General features: G+C 44.5%; 2 protein-coding genes across 7 annotated transcripts in view; one reads left to right on the plus strand and one right to left on the minus strand.

Annotated features, from left to right (window-relative positions):
- The window catches only part of LOC130285461 (hexosaminidase D-like), a 75,127-nt gene extending 66,125 nt beyond the window's left edge, over window positions 1-9,002 (minus strand). For 2 of the 4 annotated variants that reach the window (XM_056536881.1, XM_056536880.1), the window contains exon 1: window positions 5,543-5,652. Coding sequence is in view for 2 of the 4 variants with exons in the window: in XM_056536882.1 (XP_056392857.1) it covers window positions 5,543-5,562 (20 nt within the window). In the remaining 2 variants the exon portion in view is untranslated. Of the gene's footprint in view, window positions 1-5,542; window positions 5,653-6,245; window positions 6,586-8,882 lie in introns of those variants that run through there. The other 2 variants (XM_056536882.1, XM_056536884.1) reach the window with 2 other exon arrangements.
- MLST8 (MTOR associated protein, LST8 homolog) overlaps window positions 1-22,066 on the plus strand; it is a 55,606-nt gene that overhangs the window by 18,355 nt on the left and 15,185 nt on the right. Inside the window, exons 1-3 of one of the 3 annotated variants that reach the window (XM_056536886.1) lie at window positions 9,042-9,182; window positions 13,134-13,270; window positions 19,285-19,336. In XM_056536886.1, the coding sequence (XP_056392861.1) occupies window positions 13,139-13,270; window positions 19,285-19,336 (184 nt within the window). In that variant the 5' untranslated portion in view covers window positions 9,042-9,182; window positions 13,134-13,138. Of the gene's footprint in view, window positions 1-9,041; window positions 9,183-12,446; window positions 12,471-13,133; window positions 13,271-19,284; window positions 19,337-22,066 lie in introns of those variants that run through there. The other 2 variants (XM_056536887.1, XM_056536888.1) reach the window with 2 other exon arrangements.

Below are 22,066 nucleotides of genomic sequence, written 5' to 3' on the forward strand. Positions count from 1 at the left end.
GGACACTTATTTATTGTTGTACATTTTTATTTGTTTATTATAATGATTGTATTTTAACATTATATATTAAATTGCCAAGGATAAAACATTTTCTAATTTTACTGTTGGATCACAAGGGCCCTGTGATCCGTAGTATATTATACCTATATGTACAATTTTATATCATATTTAATAAACGTTTTAATTTAATCCAATATTCAAGACACTGAGCCCCAATTTCTTTAATTTACATATCTGTTTAACTTTCTGGCACCAGTTGATATAAAAAAAAAAAAAAAAAAAGTTTTCCACCAGAGTACCCCTTTAAGAAAATCAATTCCTTCCGCCATCTTGCCCTGTACTCCATCTTGTCTGCAGTGCGGACAACAGTATTGATGAAGACTTTGATATTTGCAGTGTCATGCTTATTTTTGTTAAAAGAAGACTCTTTCTTTCAATAGGACGTTTGCAAAGAGACCCACACCCTGCCAAGGCGCACACAGGAGATAAAGAAAAACATTAAGGTCTAAAACAGTGTTTCCCAACCAGGGTGCCTCCAGCTGTTGGAAAACTATAACTCCCAGCATACCTGGACAGCCAAAGGCTGTCCAGGCATGCTTGGAGTTGTAGTTTTGCAAAAGCTGGAGGCACACATGTTTAAAAGCTAGTTCTAAAGTAAAAATGCAGCGGGACCGTACAGATGTTCAGTCTGACGCTATATAAAACATTCTTGTCTGACCCATTTGACGCCTTATGTGTGACAACCTTGCTTGAAGGGGTACTCCAGTGAAAAACAATTTTTCTTTAAATCAACCGGTGCCACAAAGTTAAACAGATTTATAAACTACTTCTATTTAAAAATCTTAATACTTCCGGTACTTATCAGCTGCTGTATGCTCCAGAGAAAGTTGTGTAGTTCTTTTCTGTCTGACCACATTGCTCTCTGCTGACACCTTTGCCCATGTCAGGAACTGTCCAGAGCAAGATAGGTTTTCTATGGGGATTTGCTTGCACTCTGGACAGTTCCTGAAAGGGACAGAGGTGTCAGCAGAGAGCACTGTGGCAGACAGAAAAGAAATTCAAAAAGAAATACAACTTACTCTGTAGTATACAGCAGCTAATAAGTACTGGAAGGATTAAGATTTTTAAATAGAAGTAATTTACAAATCTATAATATAGAAGAGTTGGAGAGGCTCTTGTCTGACTACCCACCAAATAAACCCGGGCTACCTAATTAGACACCTATACCCAAGGTGTCAGATAGTAGTTTGTCTGTAAAAATATATCTATTAGGGCTCAGGGTTTGAGACAACTGGACAGGTTGTGTTTCAAGTAATATTTAAATTTATTGATTGTATAAAATGTGACAATTGAATATTAGATAAAATGTAAATAGCAGCAACTGCGTCTCACAGGGCCCTTGTGTAGGCGCAGCAACAACTATTAAGAACTATAACATATGTATAGTACAGTATATAAAATATAAAAATATACTTGTAAAAAATTATAAAAGATATAAAATAAGAATATAGGGACCACCATAAACATATATATAGAGAGGGATCTGGATGGGAGAGTCTTAGTCCATCCTCTATGGTAAATAATCTCCTCTCATAAAAAAGTCCTGCTCATATAGACCGATTCTGGTATTGTGGTAACCAATGGCAACCGTAAGGTTAGTAACCCGTAGCAACCGTTCAGATGAGTCCGGCTATTTAAGCACTTCAACGTTTAAGTAGAAGATAAACTTGATATTTGTAGACAATATTCAACATGAACAGCTAGTGTGCAGTCACTGTTATTATGCATATTTGTATGATACTTTGTATCTCACCGCTCCCGGACACTGATGCGCTGAACTTCACGGGGATGCTGCGATCTCCTCCTGATGCGCTGTGTAATCCTGCAGTGTATTAGCACTGAGTAGCTGTCTTGGTAAGCGGCAGCATCACCGGAGACTCGGCCGTCTCCCACAGTGGTGATGTTGGTAGATGGTGGGTTGCGGGTGGTGTTGTCGCAGCGGTTCTGCGGATGCGCACGTACATGTGCCGGTGGCGTCCTCGTGGCAGCGAGGTGCGGATGTCTCCTTCACCGGGTGTCGGGTGATTGACAGTTTATTGTCCGGTATCGGACTGCTATTGACTTAAGCAGGGCAAATATACTGGTGGTCTCAATAGGTATTGAGGGGACGCTGGACGCGTTTCAGGACTGTCTCAGTCCTTTCTTCAGCAACTAAGCTTCTTCAGCAGCTATTCTTAGCTGCTGAAGAAAGGACTGAGACAGTCCTGAAACGCGTCCAGCGTCCCCTCAATACCTATTGAGACCACCAGTATATTTGCCCTGCTTAAGTCAATAGCAGTCCGATACCGGACAATAAACTGTCAATCACCCGACACCCGGTGAAGGAGACATCCGCGCCTCGCTGCCACGAGGACGCCACCGGCACATGTACGTGCGCATCCGCAGAACCGCTGCGACAACACCACCCGCAACCCACCATCTACCAACATCACCACTGTGGGAGACGGCCGAGTCTCCGGTGATGCTGCCGCTTACCAAGACAGCTACTCAGTGCTAATACACTGCAGGATTACACAGCGCAACAGGAGGAGATCGCAGCATCCCCGTGAAGTCAAGCGCATCAGTGTCCGGGAGCGGTGAGATACAAAGTATCATACAAATATGCATAATAACAGTGACTGCACACTAGCTGTTCATGTTGAATATTGTCTACAAATAGCAAGTTTATCTTCTACTTAAACGTTGAAGTGCTTAAATAGCCGGACTCATCTGAACGGTTGCTACGGGTTACTAACCTTACGGTTGCCATTGGTTACCACAATACCAGAATCGGTCTATATGAGCAGGACTTTTTTATGAGAGGAGATTATTTACCATAGAGGATGGACTAAGACTCTCCCATCCAGATCCCTCTCTATATATATGTTTATGGTGGTCTCTATATTCTTATTTTATATCTTTTATAATTTTTTACAAGTATATTTTTATATTTTATATACTGTACTATACATATGTTATAGTTCTTAATAGTTGGTGCTGCGCCTACACAAGGGCCCTGTGAGACGCAGTTGCTGCTATTTACATTTTATCTAATATTCAATTGTCACATTTTATACAATCAATAAATTTAAATATTACTTGAAACACAACCTGTCCAGTTGTCTCAAACCCTGAGCCCTAATATATATATATTTCTACAGATAATTTACAAATCTGTTTAACTTTGTGGCACCAGTTATTTAAAAAAAAAAATAAATTAAAAAAAATAAGGTTTTCCACCGGAGTACCCCTTTAAGAAATAAAAAAAAAATTTCATCTGGGCCAACTGTTTTGCCTTATTTTTATTTACAACAGAAGTCACCACCTAGCCTTACAGCCCGAGGGGAGACACTGGGCACCCAGCCAATTAAAGGAGTATTCCGACCTAAATTATCTTATCCCCTATCAACATGGATAAGTGAGCACCCCGACGCATTTGTTTGAAATGGAGCGAGGGGTAGGTTCACGTACCATCTCTCCATGCATTGCCTATAGAGCCACTAAAAACAGCATAGTAAAGTATTCGGCTAACTCTGGTGGCACTATATACATTGAATAGAGTGGTGGCGCGCATGCCAACCCGCCGCTCCATTCGGCACCATTCTGGAGATTGTGGTGGGCCTAGCAACATGTTCCTACCCTTAGGCTATGTTCACACGTCGGAATTTCCATACGGAATTCCACACTGGAATTCTGCACGAAGATTCCGCTGCAGCAGAGTCCTGTTGAATTCATTGAGAATCTGCTGCGCTGTGTACATGGCGGAAATTCTGATTTCAGTGTCCACAGAAAGAATTAATCTGTTCATTCTTTCTGTGGACGGAATGCATTGCCTTCTATGAGAAGGTGCATTCCCGCGCTGTCCTACAGCCGGCATGTTATTGCCGGCCCCCGTAGTTTCCAGAATGTTCGCACGGAGAGTTTCCGTGCGGACATTCTGCCGTGTGAACATAGCCTTAAAGGGGTACTCCACTGCCCCAGCGTTCAGAACATTTAGTTCAGAACACTGAATGTTGGCTGCGGGGTCGTGACGTCACGGCCCCCTCAGTGCAAGTCTATGGGAGGGGGCGTACGCCCACTCCCATAGACTTGCATTGAGGGGGCGTGGCCATGACGTCACGACCCCGCAGCACACACCCAGCGTTCGGAACTAAATCTTCCGAATGCTGTGGCAGTGGAGTACCCCTTTAAGAAGACACCAGTATTAGGCTAGGAACACGTTTCAAATATGGTGCAGATTTTCTGCAGCAGAAAATGAACCAAAGGCAGAAGTGGATCCAGGTCAATGGGAAAAAAGCAAGGAAGGTGTTAGGGCCCATGCACTCTATGGAATTTTCTAGCAGAATTCCACTACAGAATTCTTCTTAAAATTCTGATGCAGCAGAGTCCTATTGATGTTAATGGGATCCACTCCACAGTGTACACAACAGAGTTCTGCCGCAGAAAGAATGAACATGTTTATGTGGTGGCCCAGTACAGGAGTTGTACCCCTGTACTCTCGCTGCCCTGCAGTGTCCCCTGGGCCCCTTCACCTGTTCCCTCTGTGCAATTGGTTTTATGCTATGTATTGTATATAAGAGTGGTGTACCTTTAAGAATATTTGTCATGTGGTTAACCTGTTGTCATGTGAGTGTAACCCAGTGAGGTGTTAGTGACCATGTGACCTAAGGGTGACCTATGGGACCGCACCAGAGTCTCCCCTACATAAGCCCTGGGAGGAGTCTCTTCTCTCTCTTTTCTCTTTGAACTCAGCTCTGAGTCAGTCACAAGTCTTCAAGTAAGCTACAATAGGGGTATAGTCAGTCCCATTCAAGTCAGTCAAGTCCTCTGTCTTTAGTCAGCATGGCCTGAAGCAATATTGTCCCAGTCCACTACAAGTCTCAGCAAGCCCTGAGGTCTCTGAAGTCACTGGTCACCTCCGTGGGCCTGGCTAAGCTGTATAGACTGTTCCGTCTGTCACTCAGTAAATCTACCGTTGTCCGTAACTTGGCGTCGGAGTAATTATTGCCCCTGTGCCTAGCCCAGGATCCAGCGGTATACCTTTGGGTGGTGTGAGGATAAACCACGCCCTGGCGTCACGAATAAAAGGGGTTAATGCCATCTGCCCCTAGGGTACTTCCATCTGCCCTGCATCACACCCTCTACCACATTTATATAATGAGTGTAATGCATTGCCGGCTATGGGGACTAGCATTGCCTCCTTGGTCCTAGCTCTGACGGCGGGTGGGGATTCTATAGTGTGCATAGACCCTTAGGGTACATTCACAGGTACAGGATCTGCTGCTGCGCAGGAGCAGCCAAAGTAATTTGCCGCTATGACTGTGCACAAATGCATCGTACCCACTGACAGCAATGTTCCACCGAAATATGTTAATTCTTTTGTTGGAGTCTGGATTCTGAATTTAAATTTCCTCTGTGAAAATTCCACATTGTGCATAGTGCAGCAGAATCCCATTGAAGACAATGGTAGGAATGGTGCCGTATACCAAGCATTATCACTTACCATGGGCTGTCGGAGATCATTCTTATAGTCCATTAACCCTTTCTACCATAGATATTGGTGGAGTTGTGCTCTCCAGCAGGCCCACTTTGTGATCTTGAGGACCAGCCTTGCTGAAAAATAAAGAGAACATATGCTCATGGTTATGGAGAGGCTGAACTCCTGCCAAGTCTGCGCTCAGCATTTTCCTGGAACAGGTCTAAGTGATTTTGGACGGGGAGCTGCAGAGAGTTGTAGGAATTTGACTTAAGTGGCAAAAATTGACCTTCTGTGCCAAGAAAAGCCTGGCAGCGAGATACAGGGATTATGTATATTTATTCTAAACAATGATGGGCACAAAGAAAACATCAGGGCGGTATTATTACCTTTAAAGGGGTATTCCGGGCAAAAACATTTTATCAAGATGTCTGATCGCGGGGGCCCGCTGCTGGGACCCCCCGCGATCTCCCTGCAGCACACGCATTCTATGCAGGGGCTGCGTCTCCAGATTCGAAAACCTCTGGATTTCCGGGACTGGGGACGTGACGTCATGCCACGCCCCCTCCATTCATGTCTATGGAAGGGGGCGTCACGCGATCAGACATCTTATCCCCTATACTTTGGATAGGGGATACAATATTTTTGCCCGGAATACCCCTTTAATTCCTTACTTGCAGATGCAAAACATAGGTGTGTGAACTTTATGGAGAGAGGTGTGTAAACTGACCCCCTGTCAGAGCATGATGGGTGCTGTCTGTAGTTTTGCAGTAGCATTTTGGGGAACTTTACCATTGGAGTAGATGCAAGGCTAGGCTAATATAGAGCAGACTTCCAGCAGTCGGACCCCCTTTCCCTGCAGTCCTATAGATAGGGGATACGTTTTGCATAATACCCACATGGAAATTCCGGGCAGATTCCACTTGCAGCAAGCTCCTCTGGAAAAAACGATTAATGTCCATGGGAAAATTAAGGGGATACTCCGGTTATGCAAAACTATCCAAGAGGAAATAAGTGTCTGATTGAGGGGGGTCAGACTGCTGGAATAGAGACAGGGGATATGTTTTGCATAACCGGAGTAGCCCTTTAATCTTCACATGGACATTAAAGGGGTACTCCGGTGGGGAAAACAAATTCATATCAACTGGCTCCAGAAAGTTGAACAGACTTGTAAATAACTTCTTTTAAATAAAATCTTAATCCTTACAGTACTTATCAGCTGCTGTATACTACAGAGGAAGTTGAGTTGTTCTTTTCTGTCTGACCACAGTGCTCTCTGCTGACACCTCTGTCTGTCCAGAGTAGGATCAAATCCCCATAGCAAACCTCTCCTGCTCCGGTCAGTTCCTGACATAGACAAAGGTGTCAGCAGAGAGCACTGTGGTCAGGCAGAAAAGAACAACTCAACTTCCTGTGTAGCATACAGCAGCTGATAAGTACTGGAAGGATAAGTATTGAAGTAATTTACAAATCTGTTTAACTTTCTGGAGTCAGTTGATTTAAAAAAAAAAAAAAAAAAATTCCACTGAAGTGAACTCTTTAAAGGGGTACTGCAGCCAAAATGAACTTATCCCCTATCCACAGGATAGGGGATAAGTTGCTGATCGCAGGGAATTCTGACAGTTGGGACCCCCTGTGATCTCTGGAGCGGGGTCCTGTCTCGCTCAGTAAGGAGTGGAATTTCCACACATAGTGTGAACGTAACACAATTGTCAAATGCTAATTTGTTATAGAAAATATACATAACATACAAAAAAAGTCTGTAACATATATATATATATATATATATATATATATACATATATATGTGTGTGTGTGTGTGTATATATATATATATATATATATATATATATGTGTGTGTATATATATATATATATATGCGTGTGTGTGTATATATATGTATATATGTGTATATATATATATATATATATAACTATTAGATTATTATAGATGTAATTTAAACATGTAATTAAAATGATTATTAACCCCTTAACGACGCAGGACGTATATTTACGTCCTGCGCCGGCTCCCGCGATATGAAGCAGGATCGCGCCGCGATCCCGCATCATATCGCGTGGGTCCCGGCGCTAATCAACGGCCGGGACCCGCGGCTAATACCACACATCGCCGATCGCGGCGATGTGCGGTATTAACCCTTTAGAAGCGGCGGTCAAAGCTGACCGCCGCTTCTAAAGTGAAAGTGAAAGTGACCCGGCTGCTCAGTCGGGCTGTTCGGGACCGCCGCGGTGAAATCGCGGCGTCCCGAACAGCTGATCGGACACCGGGAGGGCTCTTACCTGCCTCCCCGGTGTCCGATCGACGAATGACTGCTCCGTGCCTGAGATCCAGGCAGGAGCAGTCAAGCGCCGATAATGCTGATCACAGGCGTGTTAATGCACGCCAGTGATCAGCATTAGAGATCAGTGTGTGCAGTGTTATAGGTCCCTATGGGACCTATAACACTGCAAAAAAAAAGTAAAAAAAAAGTGTTAATAAAGGTCATTTAACCCCTTCCCTAATAAAAGTTTGAATCACCCCCCTTTTCCCATAAAAAAAATAAAACAGTGTAAAAAAAATAAAAAATAAACATATGTGGTATCGCCGCGTGCGTAAATGTCCGAACTATAAAAATATATCATTAATTAAGCCGTACGGTCAATGGCGTACGCGCAAAAAAATTCCAAAGTCCAAAAAAGCGTATTTTGGTCACTTTTTATATCATTAAAAAATGAATAAAAAGTGATCAAAAAGTCCGATCAAAACAAAAATCATACCGATAAAAACTTCAGATCACGGCGCAAAAAATGAGTCCTCATACCACCCCATACATGGAAAAATAAAAAAGTTATAGGGGTCAGAAGATGACATTTTTAAACGTATAAATTTTCCTGCATGTAGTTATGATTTTTTCCAGAAGTGCGACAATATCAAACCTATATAAGTAGGGTATCATTTTAACCGTATGGACCTACAGAATAATGATAAGGTGTAATTTTTACCGAAATATGCACTGCGTAGAAACGAAAGCCCCCAAAAGTTACAAAATGGCGTTTTTTTTTCGATTTTGTCGCACAATGATTTTTTTTTCCGTTTCGCCGTGCATTTTTGGGTAAAATGACTAATGTCACTGCAAAGTAGAATTGGCGACGCAAAAAATAAGCCATAATATGGATTTTTAGGTGGAAAATTGAAAGGGTTATGATTTTTAAAAGGTAAGGAGGAAAAAACGAAAGTGCAAAAACGGAAAAACCCTGAGTCCTTAAGGGGTTAAAAAATATAAAATACATTTCTATCAATCTCTATCTATCTATATATACATACACACAAATATATTAGAATCTTTAGGTGTAATTCATATCCTAATTACACTCCAAAGTCCATTACAATCCCCTCAACTTTCTCCCTATTACCCTCCATCCTTATCGGTTGCCTGGCAACAAGGACTTCAGACACAAGAGGACAAACTGCAGCTCGACAGCATTCAGGCGGGCGGCGGCCATTTTCCCGGAGTCACTTCCATGTGGACTTCGAGAAAATGATTCCGTTTATGAAGACAACTTTTTATTCTAGTTTTGTTATGGGCTTTGTACGTCGGATCACGTGTCTTCCGACGTCATCGGTCAGAGCAGCAGTGAGCAGCAGGACAGGAAGACTGGGAGTAAAGGAGGTGAGAATGTGAAGATATGATTGTTATGGCGGCCATAGGATAGCATGGGAAGCCTGGCTGCTCTTCAGCTGTGCAGTATTAGCTTGGTATGACCTGCTGGGAATTATAGTACTACAGCTGGGGGTGTAGCCAGGAGTTGTTTACATTGCTGCAACAAACCCTCAGCTGTGAGATGTATCTGAGGCTTTTTAGTTGCTAAAGGAAGGTAATAGAGGAATGACTTCATTCACTGACAACAAGCACTGCTAGAGCCCAGAAAACATGGCTTCTTGAGGTCCATGGCACCTGAGTACAGAAACAAGGGACGCAGCGCTGGTTTAGAGCCCATCCCTCTTATCAGTGTGCCTCCAGCTGTTGCAAAACTACAACTCCCAGCATGCCCGGACAGCCAAAGGCTGTCCGGGCATGCTGGGAGTTGTAGTTTTGCAACACTGCAATAAAGTAAAACTGACTGTATGGCAGAATTTCCCAAACAGCGTGCCTCCAGCTGTTGCAAAACAACTGTCCGAACATGCTGGGAGTTGAAGTTTTGCAACAGCTGGAGGCACACTTATTGGGAAACCCTGGTGCAGGGCAAAACTGTCCAAGCATGCTGTGAGTTGTAGTTTTGCAACAGCTGGAGGCACACTTATTGGGAAACCCTGGTGCAGGGCAAAACTGTCCAAGCATGCTGTGAGTTGTAGTTTTGCAACAGCTGGAGGCACACTTATTGGGAAACCCTGGTGCAGGGCAAAACTGTCCAAGCATGCTGTGAGTTGTAGTTTTGCAACAGCTGGAGGCACACTTATTGGGAAACCCTGGTGCAGGGGAAAACTGTCCAAGCATGCTGGGAGTTGTAGTTTTGCAACAGCTGGAGGCACACTCCTTGGGAAAACACTATCCAGTAGATCTTCAATGTGGCTACAGCGCCACCCTGCAGAATAAGGGATAACTAGTTAAAGGGGTAGTCCAGTGGTGAAAAACTTATCCCCTATCCTAAGGATAGGGGATAAGTTTGAGATCGCGGGGGGTCCGACCGCTGGGGCCCCCTGCGATCTCTTTGTACGGGGCCCCGGCTCTCCGCCGAGATAGCGGGTGTCGACCCCCGCACGAGGCGGCGGCCGACACGCCCCCTCAATACATCTCTATGGCAGAGCCGGAGATTGCCGAAGGCAGCGCTTCGGCTCTGCCATAGACTTGTATTGAGGGGGCGTGTCGGCCGCCGCCTCGTGCGGAGGTCGACACGCCCCCTTCCAGCGGGCTGTCGGGGCTCCGTACAGGAGATCGCGGGGGGCCCCAGCGGTCGGACCCCCCGCGATCTGCAACTTATCCCCTATCCTTAGGATAGGGGATAAGTTGCTCACCACTGAATCACCACTGGACTACTCCTTTAAGCATTTGGCTGTCCGGGCATGCTGGGAGTTGTAGTTTTACCACAGCAGGAGGCACCCTGGTTGGGAAATGGTGCTGAAATGGAGTGATGGCGGCACGTGTGCATTGTGTACCGTTCATTCCGAGGACGATTTTTATGTCTCTGTTCCCGGGTTAAGCAGTTGCTCAGCACTTCAATTCCCAGAATGCATTGCTTTCCCTCAGCTTTTCATCGCTTCCCTCCCTGCCCAGAACTGTTGCCAGACTTTTAAATTTCCCAGCCAACTATCACACAATCAGTGAGGTTGCAGCATCTGCTGTAATCATCCCCTGTCTGCTCCTCTGCCTGTGGCATTGTTCAGCACAAGGCAGCATGGTATACACACGCACACACCTCATTCTTCCCTAAATGTCCCAATAAAGATATATATATGTATGTAACAGCAGAGCTCTGTCAGGTGATTGGTGGGGGGGGGGGGGGGATATCAGATATTGATAGTCTACCCTTAGGATTGGCCGTCCATACTGGAAGCAGTCGAGGAAAATATTGGGGCTCATTTACTTACTGCAGTGTTTTAGTGCGCCGCATGTTAGTTAAAAGATAGGGGATAAGTTATATTGCACTACAGATGTCCTTTAACTCAGTGGTTCTCAACTTTTTTTTGTGACTGTACCCCCAAAGGGTGAAAGTATGTCCGTGGGCACCCCTCACGCTTAAATTTGTGCAGAACTTACGTGCGAGGGACAAAATAAGTCATAAAATGACTTATTTTCATAATGGCCTGTGCTTCCCGTGATACTTAATCCCCTTGTGCCATTATTATACAATATGGCAAAAGGGGATTAGAGGGAGGGGGGAATAATAGCACAAGGGGATTAAGATGGAGGGGGGGAGGGAATAATCATAACCCCCCCCCCTCATCTTAATCCCCCTGTGCCATAATTCCCCCCTCTCTCTGATCCCCTTTTGCCATTATCCCTCCCCCCCCCCCCCCTACATCTTAATGTCCTTGTGCCATTATTTCTCCCTCCGACCCCCCTCGGCTCATATATATATATACATACACACAATAACATCCCTCCCATACACTTAGTTTTTACTTTATTTTAACATTACCCGGCCTGTTCCGGTATACAGCGTTCGCAGAGTCCCGTTCAGCAATGCACAAAAGGGTGATGTCCTCCTGCGCTGTGCGGCACCTCCGCTCAACGTCAGGGGACGTCATACATCTGCCTGCTCCCGTAGAGTAGCCACAGCTGCGGTGCTTTACAGAGAGCTGCTGCGGCCATTCCCCGCTCTACGCTGACAAATACTGGCCAATGCATGGTCGGTATTTGTCAGTGCGTTGTGTACCCCCGCACAACCGATGGCGTACCCCTAGGGGTACACATACCACCGGTTGAGAGCCCCTTCTTTAACTAACATGCGGACACTAAAACACAGCAGTTAGTAAATGACCCCCAATATTTCCCAAGACTGCTTCTTTAAAGGGATTTTCCCGTGTGGACGGCCAATCCTAAAGGTAGGCTATCAATATCTGATAGGTGGGGATCCCCTCATGGCACCCCCACCAATCACCTGACAGCTCTGCTGTTACATACACATATATATATATCTTTATTGGGACATTTAGGGAAGAATGAGGGGTGTGTGTGTGTATATACCATGCTGTCTTGTGCTGAACAATGCCCAGGCAGAGGAGCAGACAAGGGATGAATACAGCAGGTGCTGCAACCTCACTGTGTTATAGTTGGCTGGGAAATTTAAAAGTTTGGCAACAGTTCTGGTGGGGGAATTAATGAAGAGCTGAGGGAAAGCAATGCATTCTGGGAATTGTAGTGCTGAGCAACTGCTTAGCTAGGAAACAGAGTGATTATCTGACATAGGAAGAGACCCAGAGGCAGAAAACCAAATATATGAAGACAGGGAACAAACAGGTAAGCGATGCTTTACGCTTCTACAGCATTTTTTATTTTTAGTAGACGTCGTTGTACCCCTTTTTAAGAAGTGCACACCTCTAATCCACTGAGTTTATGGCAGCTCTTGTGTACGGTATAAAAATATACGCCAGCTGTGGACTTGTGTTTATTTCTGCGACACTTGATGTCACAAGTTGGCATATGAGATAAGCATGCCCCCTCCATATGAGGTCGAGCCCCTTTCCAGCATCCTTTATGCCTTCTTCATGCCCCCTTGGTGCGAGAAATGGATATCCCCCCAAATTGTGGAATTTTGTGCCTATTTTGATTCCTATTTCCCCCTCTGATACGGTTTCCAAATGCAGCCTATTTTTCCCATGATGCCTCTGGCTTTGCTGAGACAGAGGGGGTGGAGTCTTATCACTTCACTTTAGCCCTATATAAGTGCAGCATGTGATAGATCGATCAGTGACATTGGCCTCTGTCTCCCCCCAGTGGTGGCTGCTGGCAGTAAAAATGTTATACTTGATCTCCACAGCTATGCAGGGGATATGGAGCTCTGTGTCAGAGCAGTGGAGAACCAATCCCTATAGATATTTATTAAAATAAGGAATCAGCACAAAATGTTGTATATAAAGACAGCAAAGTAATCACATTTATTTAGTTTTTTATTGCATCCAGGAAACATGATGAACTCGTCGCAGGGCACCGTGGGCAGCGATCCCGTCATCCTCGCCACCGCTGGGTATGACCACACTGTGCGGTTCTGGCAAGCACATAGCGGCATCTGCACGCGGACTGTCCAGCACCAAGACTCTGTATCCTTCAGGGTGGGTAGACTGTGGGTAGGCACTATTAGACCGGCAGTGCTATCACTATAGGAGGTACAATAGTAGTTTGTTTCTTTTTTTTATAGTTTCCTGTGACTGTCCGATAGGACAGTCACAGGAAACTATAAAAAAAATAAACAAACTTCAGTGGTCCCTCAAGTTACAATATTTGGTTCCAGGATGACCATTGTATGTTGAAACCATTGTATGTTGAGACCAGAACTCTATGGAAACCTGGTAATTGGTTCTAAAGGCACCAAAATGTCATCCAAAAATAGGAAAAAGTGAGAATTAAAGAAAAATAAGTAGATAACTAATATATATAAAGCAAATCCTTACATATAAAAGTAATAAAGATCTGCTGGGAGCTGTAATCACTGTCTATGTCAGTGTTTCCCAAGCATGGAGCCTCCAGCTGTAGCAAAACTACCACTCCCAGCATGCCCGGACAGCCAAAGGATGTCCGGGCATGCTGGGAGTTGTAGTTTTGCAACAGCTGGGGGCACCTTGCTTGGGAAACACTGGTCTATGTAGAGGACAGGAGCTTCTTCGGGGTCCTGTACAGTACACGCAGTACTGTAACATGGAGTAAAGTAACATGGAGTCGCCCTCACCTGGTGTCCAAAGGAGCAGATAACCCTGGTACAGGTAAAGTGTACAGAACATGTAATACCTTCCTGTACTGTAGGGGGCACTACCAGACACCAGTCAGTGCATACGCTTCAGTAATACAGGGGTTTTACCAGTGAATGCCCATTCTGATTGGTCAGATCTTCCAGCCATTGACACGTTTCACAGATCTGGACTGTCCGTACATTGTATGTTGAGTCCGGTTTCAACTTACGATGGTCCAGAAAAGACCATTGTATGTTGAAACTATTGTATGTTGAGGCCATTGTAAGTTGAGGGATCACTGTACTATTGTACCTCCTATAGTGATACCACTGCCGGTCTAATAGTCGTCTGGTAACACCTATCAAGAGGATAGGTACCAAGTATGTAAGTTCTATTGATGCCTGAATAAAGGAATTTTGCTCTATCAGGTCCTTTACTTAAATGGAGTAGAATTCATTCATTGATGACTATTTAAAGGGGTACTCCAGTGGGAAAAAAATTTTTTTAATCAACTGGTGCCAGAAAGTTAAACAGATTTGCAAATGACTTCTATTTAAAAATCTTAATCCTTCCAGTACTTATCAGCTGCTGTATGCTCCACAGGAAGTTCTTTTCTTTTTGAATTTCCCAACTTTGGCTGTCCAGGCATGGCGGAAGTTGTAGTTTTGCCACAGCTGGAGGCACACTGGTTAGAAAACACTCACCTATCCTAAGAATAGTTAATCAATATTAACCTCTTAAGGACCAATGACGTTGTGGAACGTCATGGCACCCTGGGCTTTAAGGACCAATGACGTTCCACAGCGTCATGGCCTTTTCTGGTCTCTGCCGCTCGCCGGGCAGAGATCGGAACTGGATGCCTGCTGAAATCCTTCAGCAGGCATCCAGGGCAAACGCCGAGGGGGGCCATGTAGGCCCCCCATGTCGGCGATCGCCGCAAATCGCAAGGGAAATCGCCCTTGCGATCTGCGGCGATACCGGGCTGATCGGGTCTCTGGGACCCGACCACCCGGTAATTTCGCATGATCCCGGCTGTCACAGACAGCCAGGACCATGCTGGAGTATCGGAGCGAGGTGGCAAGCCTGCCACCTCCTCCGATCCCCTGCGATCCGTCGGTTTACTAACCGACCAATCGCAGGAGGGGGGGCGGTTACTTCCTCCCGTCCTGCCCGGCCCCTGAAAGTCCGGAGAGGACGGGAGGAAGACCGGAGGACGCGACGGGGGAGTGCTGGGGACCGGCCCCGGTACTTACCTCATCCCCGAAGACCCGGATCACGGCGGCGGAGACGGCGGCGGCTGCGACAGGTGAGTTGATCTTCAGCCGCAGTCGGGCCCTTTACAGCAATGCACGTCGCCGTAAAGCGACATGCATTGCTGTAATGGGACCCTGTAAACTACAACTCCCAGCATGCCCAGACAGCCCTTGGCATCTGGGCATGCTGGGAGTTGCAGTTTTGCAACATCTGGAGGTCCACAGTTTGGAGACCACTGTGCCCTTCCAGATGTTGCAAAACTACACATCCTCAGCATGCCCTTACTGTCCATGCATGCTGGGAGTTGTAGTGCTGTAACATCTGGCCCTTCAGATGTTGCAGAACTACAACTCCCAGCATGCCTGGACAGTTTTGGCATACTGGGAGTTGTAGTTTTGCAACATCTGGAAGGGCACAGATTGGGAACCACTGTATTAGTGGTCTGCAAACTGTAGTCCTCCAGATGTTGCAAAACTACAACTCCAAGCATGCTGGGAGTTGTAGTTCGGCAACATCTGGCTCTAAAGATGTTGCCGAACTACTACTCCCAGCATGCCTGAGAATGCTGGGAGTTGTGGTTTTGCAACAACAGGAGGCACACTGGTTGGGAAACATTGTCTGTTTCCTAACTCAGTGTTTCCCAACCCATGTGCCTCCAGCTGTTGCAAAACTATAACTACCAGCATGCACTGATAGACTGTGCATGCTGGGAGTTGTAGTTTTGCAACAGCTGGAGGTCCCCCCCCCCCCTGGGAATGTACAGGGTACATTCACATGGGCAGGGGGCTTACAGTGAGTATCAGGCTGCAAGTTTGCGATGCAGCAAATTTTGCGCGTCAGCTCAAACTCGCTGTAACCCCCCCGCCCGTGTGACTGTACCCTAAAAACACTACACTACCACAAAATAAAATAAAAAGTAAAAAAACACTACATATACACATACCCCTACACAGCCCCCCTCCCCAATAAAAATGAAAAACGTCTGGTACGCCACTGTTTCCAAAATGGAGCCTCCAGCTGTTGCAAAACAACAACTCCCAGTATTGCCGGACAGCCGTTGACTGTCCAGGCATGCTGGGAGTTTTGCAACAGCTGGAGGCACCCTGTTTGGGAATCACTGGCGTAGAATACCCCTATGTCCACCCCTATGCAAGTCCCTAATTTAGGCCTCAAATGCTCATGGCGCTCTCACTTTGGAGCCCTGTCGTATTTCAAGGCAACAGTTTAGGGTCACATATGGGGTATCGCCGTACTCGGGAGAAATTGCCTAACAAATTTTGGGGGGCTTTTTCTCCTTTCACCCCTCATGAAAAGGTGAAGTTGGGGGTCTACACCAGCATGTTAGTGTAAAAAAAAATAATTTTACACTAACATGCTGGTGTTGACCCATACTTTTCATTTTGACAAGAGGTAAAAGGGAAAAAAGCCCCCCAAAATTTGTAATGCTATTTCTCCCGACTACGGAGATACCCCATAAGTGGGCGCAAAGTGCTCTGGGGGCGCACAACAATTCCCAGAAGGGAGAGTGCGCCATGTACATTTGAGGTGATTTGCACAGGGCTGGCTGATTGTTACAGCGGTTTTGACAAACGCAAAAAAAACAAAACCTCACATGTGACCCCATTTCGGAAACTACACCCCTCACGGAATGAAATGAGGGGTGCAGTGAGAATTTACACCCCACAGGTGTCTGACGGATCTTTGGAACAGTGGTCTGTGAAAATAAAAAATTTTGTACAGCCCACTGTTCCAAAGATCTGACAGACACCAGTGGGGGGCAAATTCTCACTGTACCCCTTGTTACGTTCCTCAAGGGGTCTAGTTTCCAAAATGGTATGCCATGTGGGGGTTATTTTGCTGTCCTGGCACCATAGGGGCTTCCTAAATGCGACATGCCCCCCGAGCAAAATTTGCTCTCAAAAAGCCAAATATGACTCCCTCTCTTCTGAGCATTGTAGTTCGCCCGTAGTGCGCTTCAGGTCAATTTATGGGGTACCTCCATACTCAGAAGAGATGGAGTTACAAATTTTGGGGGGTATTTTCTGCTATTAACCCTTGCAAAAATGTGAAATTTGGGGGGGAAACACACATTTTAGTTAAATTTTTAAAACATTTTTTTACATATGCAAAAGTGGTGAAACACCTGTGGGGTATTAAGGCTCACTTTATTCCTTGTTACGTTCCTCAAGGGGTCTAGTTTCTAAAATGGTATGCCATGTGGGTATTTTTTGCTGTCCTGGCACCATAGGGGCTTCCTATATGGGACATGCCCCCGAGCAAAATTTGCTCTCAAAAAGCCAAATATGACTCCTTCTCTTCTGAGCATTGTAGTTCGCCCATAGTGCACTTCAGGTCAACTTATGGGGTACCTCCATACTCAGAAGAGATGGGGTTACAAATTTTGGGGGGTATTTTCTGCTATTAACCCTTGCATACATGTGAAATTTGGGTGGAAACACACATTTTAGTGAAATTTTTTTAACATTTTTTTACATATGCAAAAGTCGTGAAACACCTGTGGGGTATTAAGGCTCACTTTATTCCTTGTTACGTTCCTCAAGGGGTCTAGTTTCCAAAATGGTATGCCATGTGGGTATTTTTTCCTGTTCTGGCACCATAGGGGCTTCCTAAATGCAACATGCCCCCCAAAAACCATTTCAGAAAAACGTACTCTCCAAAATCCCCTTGTCGCTCCTTCCCTTCTGAGCCCTCTACTGCGCCCGCCGAACACTTTACATAGACATATGAGGTATGTGCTTACTCGAGAGAAATTGGGCTACAAATATAAGTATACATTTTCTCCTTTTACCCCTTGTAAAAATTCAAAAATTGGGTCTACAAGAACATGCAAGTGTAAAAAATGAAGATTGTGAATTTTCTCCTTCACTTTGCTGCTATTCCTGTGAAACACCTAAAGGGTTAAAATGCTGACTGAATGTAATTTTGAATACTTTGGGGGGTGCAGTTTTTATAATGGGGTCATTTGTGGGGTATTTCTAATATGAAGACCCTTCAAATCCACTTCAAACCTGAACTGGTCCCTGAAAAATTGTGATTTTGGAAATTTTGTGAAAAATTGGAAAATTGCTGCTGAACTTTGAAGCCCTCTGGTGTCTTCCAAAAGTAAAAAATCGTAAATTTTATGATGCAAACATAAAGTGGACATATTGTATATGTGAATAAAAAAAAAAAATTATTTGGAATATCCATTTTCCTTACAAGCAGAGAGCTTCAAAGTTAGAAAAATGCAAAATTTTCTATTTTTTCATCAAATTTTGGAATTTTTCACTAAGAAACGATGCAAGTATCGACAAAATTTTACCAATAACATAAAGTAGAATATGTCACGAAAAAACAATCTTGGAATCAGAATGATAGGTAAAAGCGTCTTAGAGTTATTAATGCTTAAAGTGACAGTGGTCAGATGTTCAAAAAACGCTCTGGTCCTAAGGTGTAAAATGGCCTGTCCTTAAGGGGTTAAAGGAGTACTCCGGGATATAAAAACCTATCCCCTATTCTAAGGATAGGGAATACGTTTCAGATCACTGGGGTCCGACCGCTGGGGCCCCCGGCTCAATGCTGAAATAGCGCGTTTTGACCACTGCATCATCCTTAGGATGGGGGATAAGTTTTTATATGCCGGAGTACTCCTTTAAGGTTCTGGACAACCCCTTTAAAGGGGTACTCCGCTGGAAAACATATATATATTTTTTTTTTAATCAACTGGTGCCAGAAAGTTAAACATACATGTAAATTAATTCTATAAAAACATCTTGACCCTTCCAGTACTGATTAGTTGCTGTATGCTCCACAGCAAGTTCTTTTCGTTTTGAATTTCATTTCTGTCTGACCACAGTGTTCTCTGCTGACACCACTGTCCAGAGCAGGAGAAAATCCCCATAGCACTGTGGTCAGACTGGAAAGAACTACACAACTTCCTCTGGAGCATACAGCAGCTGATAAGTACTGGAAGGAAAAAGATTTTTAGTAATTTACAGATCTGTTTAACCTTCTTACACCAGTTGATTTAAAATAATTGTTTTCTGCCGGAGTACCCCTTTAAGTCCAAACTAGGTTTTACTCTTTTAGGGTTTTGCATATACGTTATTGAGCTCCTTGACTAAACGTTTCAGCAAGTGAATTCTCTAGAAGTGACCCCGGATCGAAGCATGATCGCAGCTGCAGGTGAGCTCCCGTCCTGTGCTGTCTCAGAAACCTCTTTGAACCCATTAAAGGGGTTATTTCCGGGCATCAAAGTTTTTCTCAGGGAGTGGGTAGTCAAAAAAATCACACACACACTTTCCTTGCTCGCGAGTTGCTGCAGGTATTATGGAGCTCTGGGGTCTGCTGTGCGGCCCATTAGGGACATGATGTCACTGGCCCACTTGGCCAATCAAAGGCTGAGGGGGGACACCACTATGGCCGCTGATTGGCTAAGCGAGCCTGTGACATCATGTCTCCAAACCCAGGAGCTCCGCACGCATGACAACTCTCTAATATCCCCCGCAGCGAGTTTGACTTTTCGCTCCCTGAGCAAATGTATTATAACATTGCTGCCAAGGTAACTCTGCGCACGGAGGAGGGGCGTGGCGCTGTGGACGGAGGAGGGGGCGTGGCGCTGTGCACGGAGGAGGGGCGTGGCGCTGTGCACGGAGGAGGGGCGTGGCGCTGTGCACGGAGGAGGGGCGTGGCGCTGTGCACGGAGGAGGGGCGTGGCGCTGTGCACGGAGGAGGGGCGTGGCGCTGTGCACGGAGGAGGGGCGTGGCGCTGTGCACGGAGGAGGGGCGTGGCGCTGTGCACGGAGGAGGGGCGGGGCGCTGTGCACGGAGGAGGGGCGGGGCGCTGTGCACGGAGGAGGGGCGGGGATGTTTTGGACTACATCTCCCATGATGCTTATACCACCAAAATACTTCATGGGAGATGTAGTCCAAAACATCTGCAGTGCCGAAGGTTGCCTATGCCTGATCTACATTATATCAAATATTCTTGCAAATGACAGTGCCCATTAAAAGGATTTAAGAAGCAATTATTTATATATATATATATATATTTTTATTTTAGGGGGCGGGCATGCTGGGGTTAAAAAAAAAAACAAAAAACCTGTGTGCCATTCTGACAGTGCTTGGTCCTTGCTGCTCATCACTTCATGGTCTCCTCTGAACACAGGTGACTGCTCAGCCACTTACCGGTGACCGACCTCTATCTACTGTCTTGTGTCTAGAGGAGACCAGGAGGAGCAGCGGGGACCAAGCACAGTCATGTCAGAAAAAAAATAAATAAATAAAAGGTACATGTAATGTAATGAGGACAAAATAATTTTGTCGGCAGGGGCTGGCTGCCATTGTATTTTTTAATGTTTACGTTTTTATGATATTCACCACAAAATATAAATATAAATACATTTATTCTTTTTATTTTGCGGCTTTGTCTTACTACTTTTAATGACAATGGGGGGGTATTCATCATTGTGTTTACCCTGTTTTTCTCACATATTTTTGTCGCAATATTTTGTCTCACGAGATTTATGTGACAAACATATGCGACTTTTGCTTCTAGCCATTTTCACCGTTTCTCTTACCTAAGCGACTTTTAAAGTCATTTATTGCAGTGGTTACTAATTCATCAAATGCGGCAAACTATCTGTGGCGCAAATTTAAGCGCAATAACCCTTCAAAAGTCACAATTCGCCGCCCATAAAAAAGGAACATACAGAAATCACACTGCACACCACCAAGTTAATTTTATAATACCTAAGCAAAACTTAACCTCCTCCAAGCTGACCATGCAAAATATCCATAAATGTTTTTAATATTACTATTTAAAACTTTTTTTTTTTCTTCAAATTATACATTGGTGAGCGGATATATATATAAATATATATATATATATATATATATATATAATGAATAAAATTGCTAAATATATAAAACAATTAAATCTCCATTGAAGGACTTTCCTCATCTGAACATTGTTCATCCGATAAATTACACCACAACATTAAAGGGGTATTCCAGGAAAAAATGTTTTTATATATATATTAACTGGCTCCAGAAAGTTAAACAGATTTGTAAATGACTTCTATTAAAAAATCGTAATCCTTTCAGTACTTATGAGCTGCTGAAGTTGAGTTGATCTTTTCTGTCTAAGAGTAGAAGCAAATCCCCATAGCAAACCTCTTCTACTCTGTGCAGTTCCCCAGACAAGCAGAGATGTCAGCAGAGAGCACTGTTGCCAGACAGAAAAGAACAACTCAACTTCAGCAGCTGATAGTTATTGGAAGGATTAAGATTTTTTTTAATAGAAGTAATTTACAAATCTGTTCAACTTTCTGGAGCCAGTTGATGTCAGAAGGATTGTCCACAGTACATAAATGACAATTACTTAAACACAAAAGGAAGCAGATCAGAACTCGAATTCCATTACTTAAAATCACTTCCAAACCCTTACTGGAGAGTATGTGGCGTTGTCCGCTCGTCTGAGGTAAATGGCAGCGGTTCCCAGGTAAAAATCGCTATCATTTCCTTGTTTTTTGTACGTGGCCATAGTTATGAAAGGACGTGCGACAAATCATGAATTTGGCGCACAACAGCAAGATCCATAGGAGGAAAAAGACGAGTTAAGGCTGCATTCACACCACGTTTTTGCAATACAGTTCCCGTATCAGGTTTTTGATGAAAAACTGAATCCTCAAAACCGGACTAAACTGTATCAAAACGAGTGTACACATTTTAACCTGTAAACGGTTTAAAAAATGATGTCCGGTTGCATCCGTTTTTTAAGAAAAAAAATGTACGTTTTTAACTTTTCACTCCATTATGAATAAAGTTTCACTTGTTTTATTGAAATTCCAAGAAAAAAAATGTGCAAAGTCAAAAACCGTATGGTGAAAACCGGATGGAACCGTACACACATAC

Source organism: Hyla sarda, chromosome 8, assembly GCF_029499605.1.
Source record: "Hyla sarda isolate aHylSar1 chromosome 8, aHylSar1.hap1, whole genome shotgun sequence".
Classification (NCBI taxonomy): domain Eukaryota; kingdom Metazoa; phylum Chordata; class Amphibia; order Anura; family Hylidae; genus Hyla; species Hyla sarda.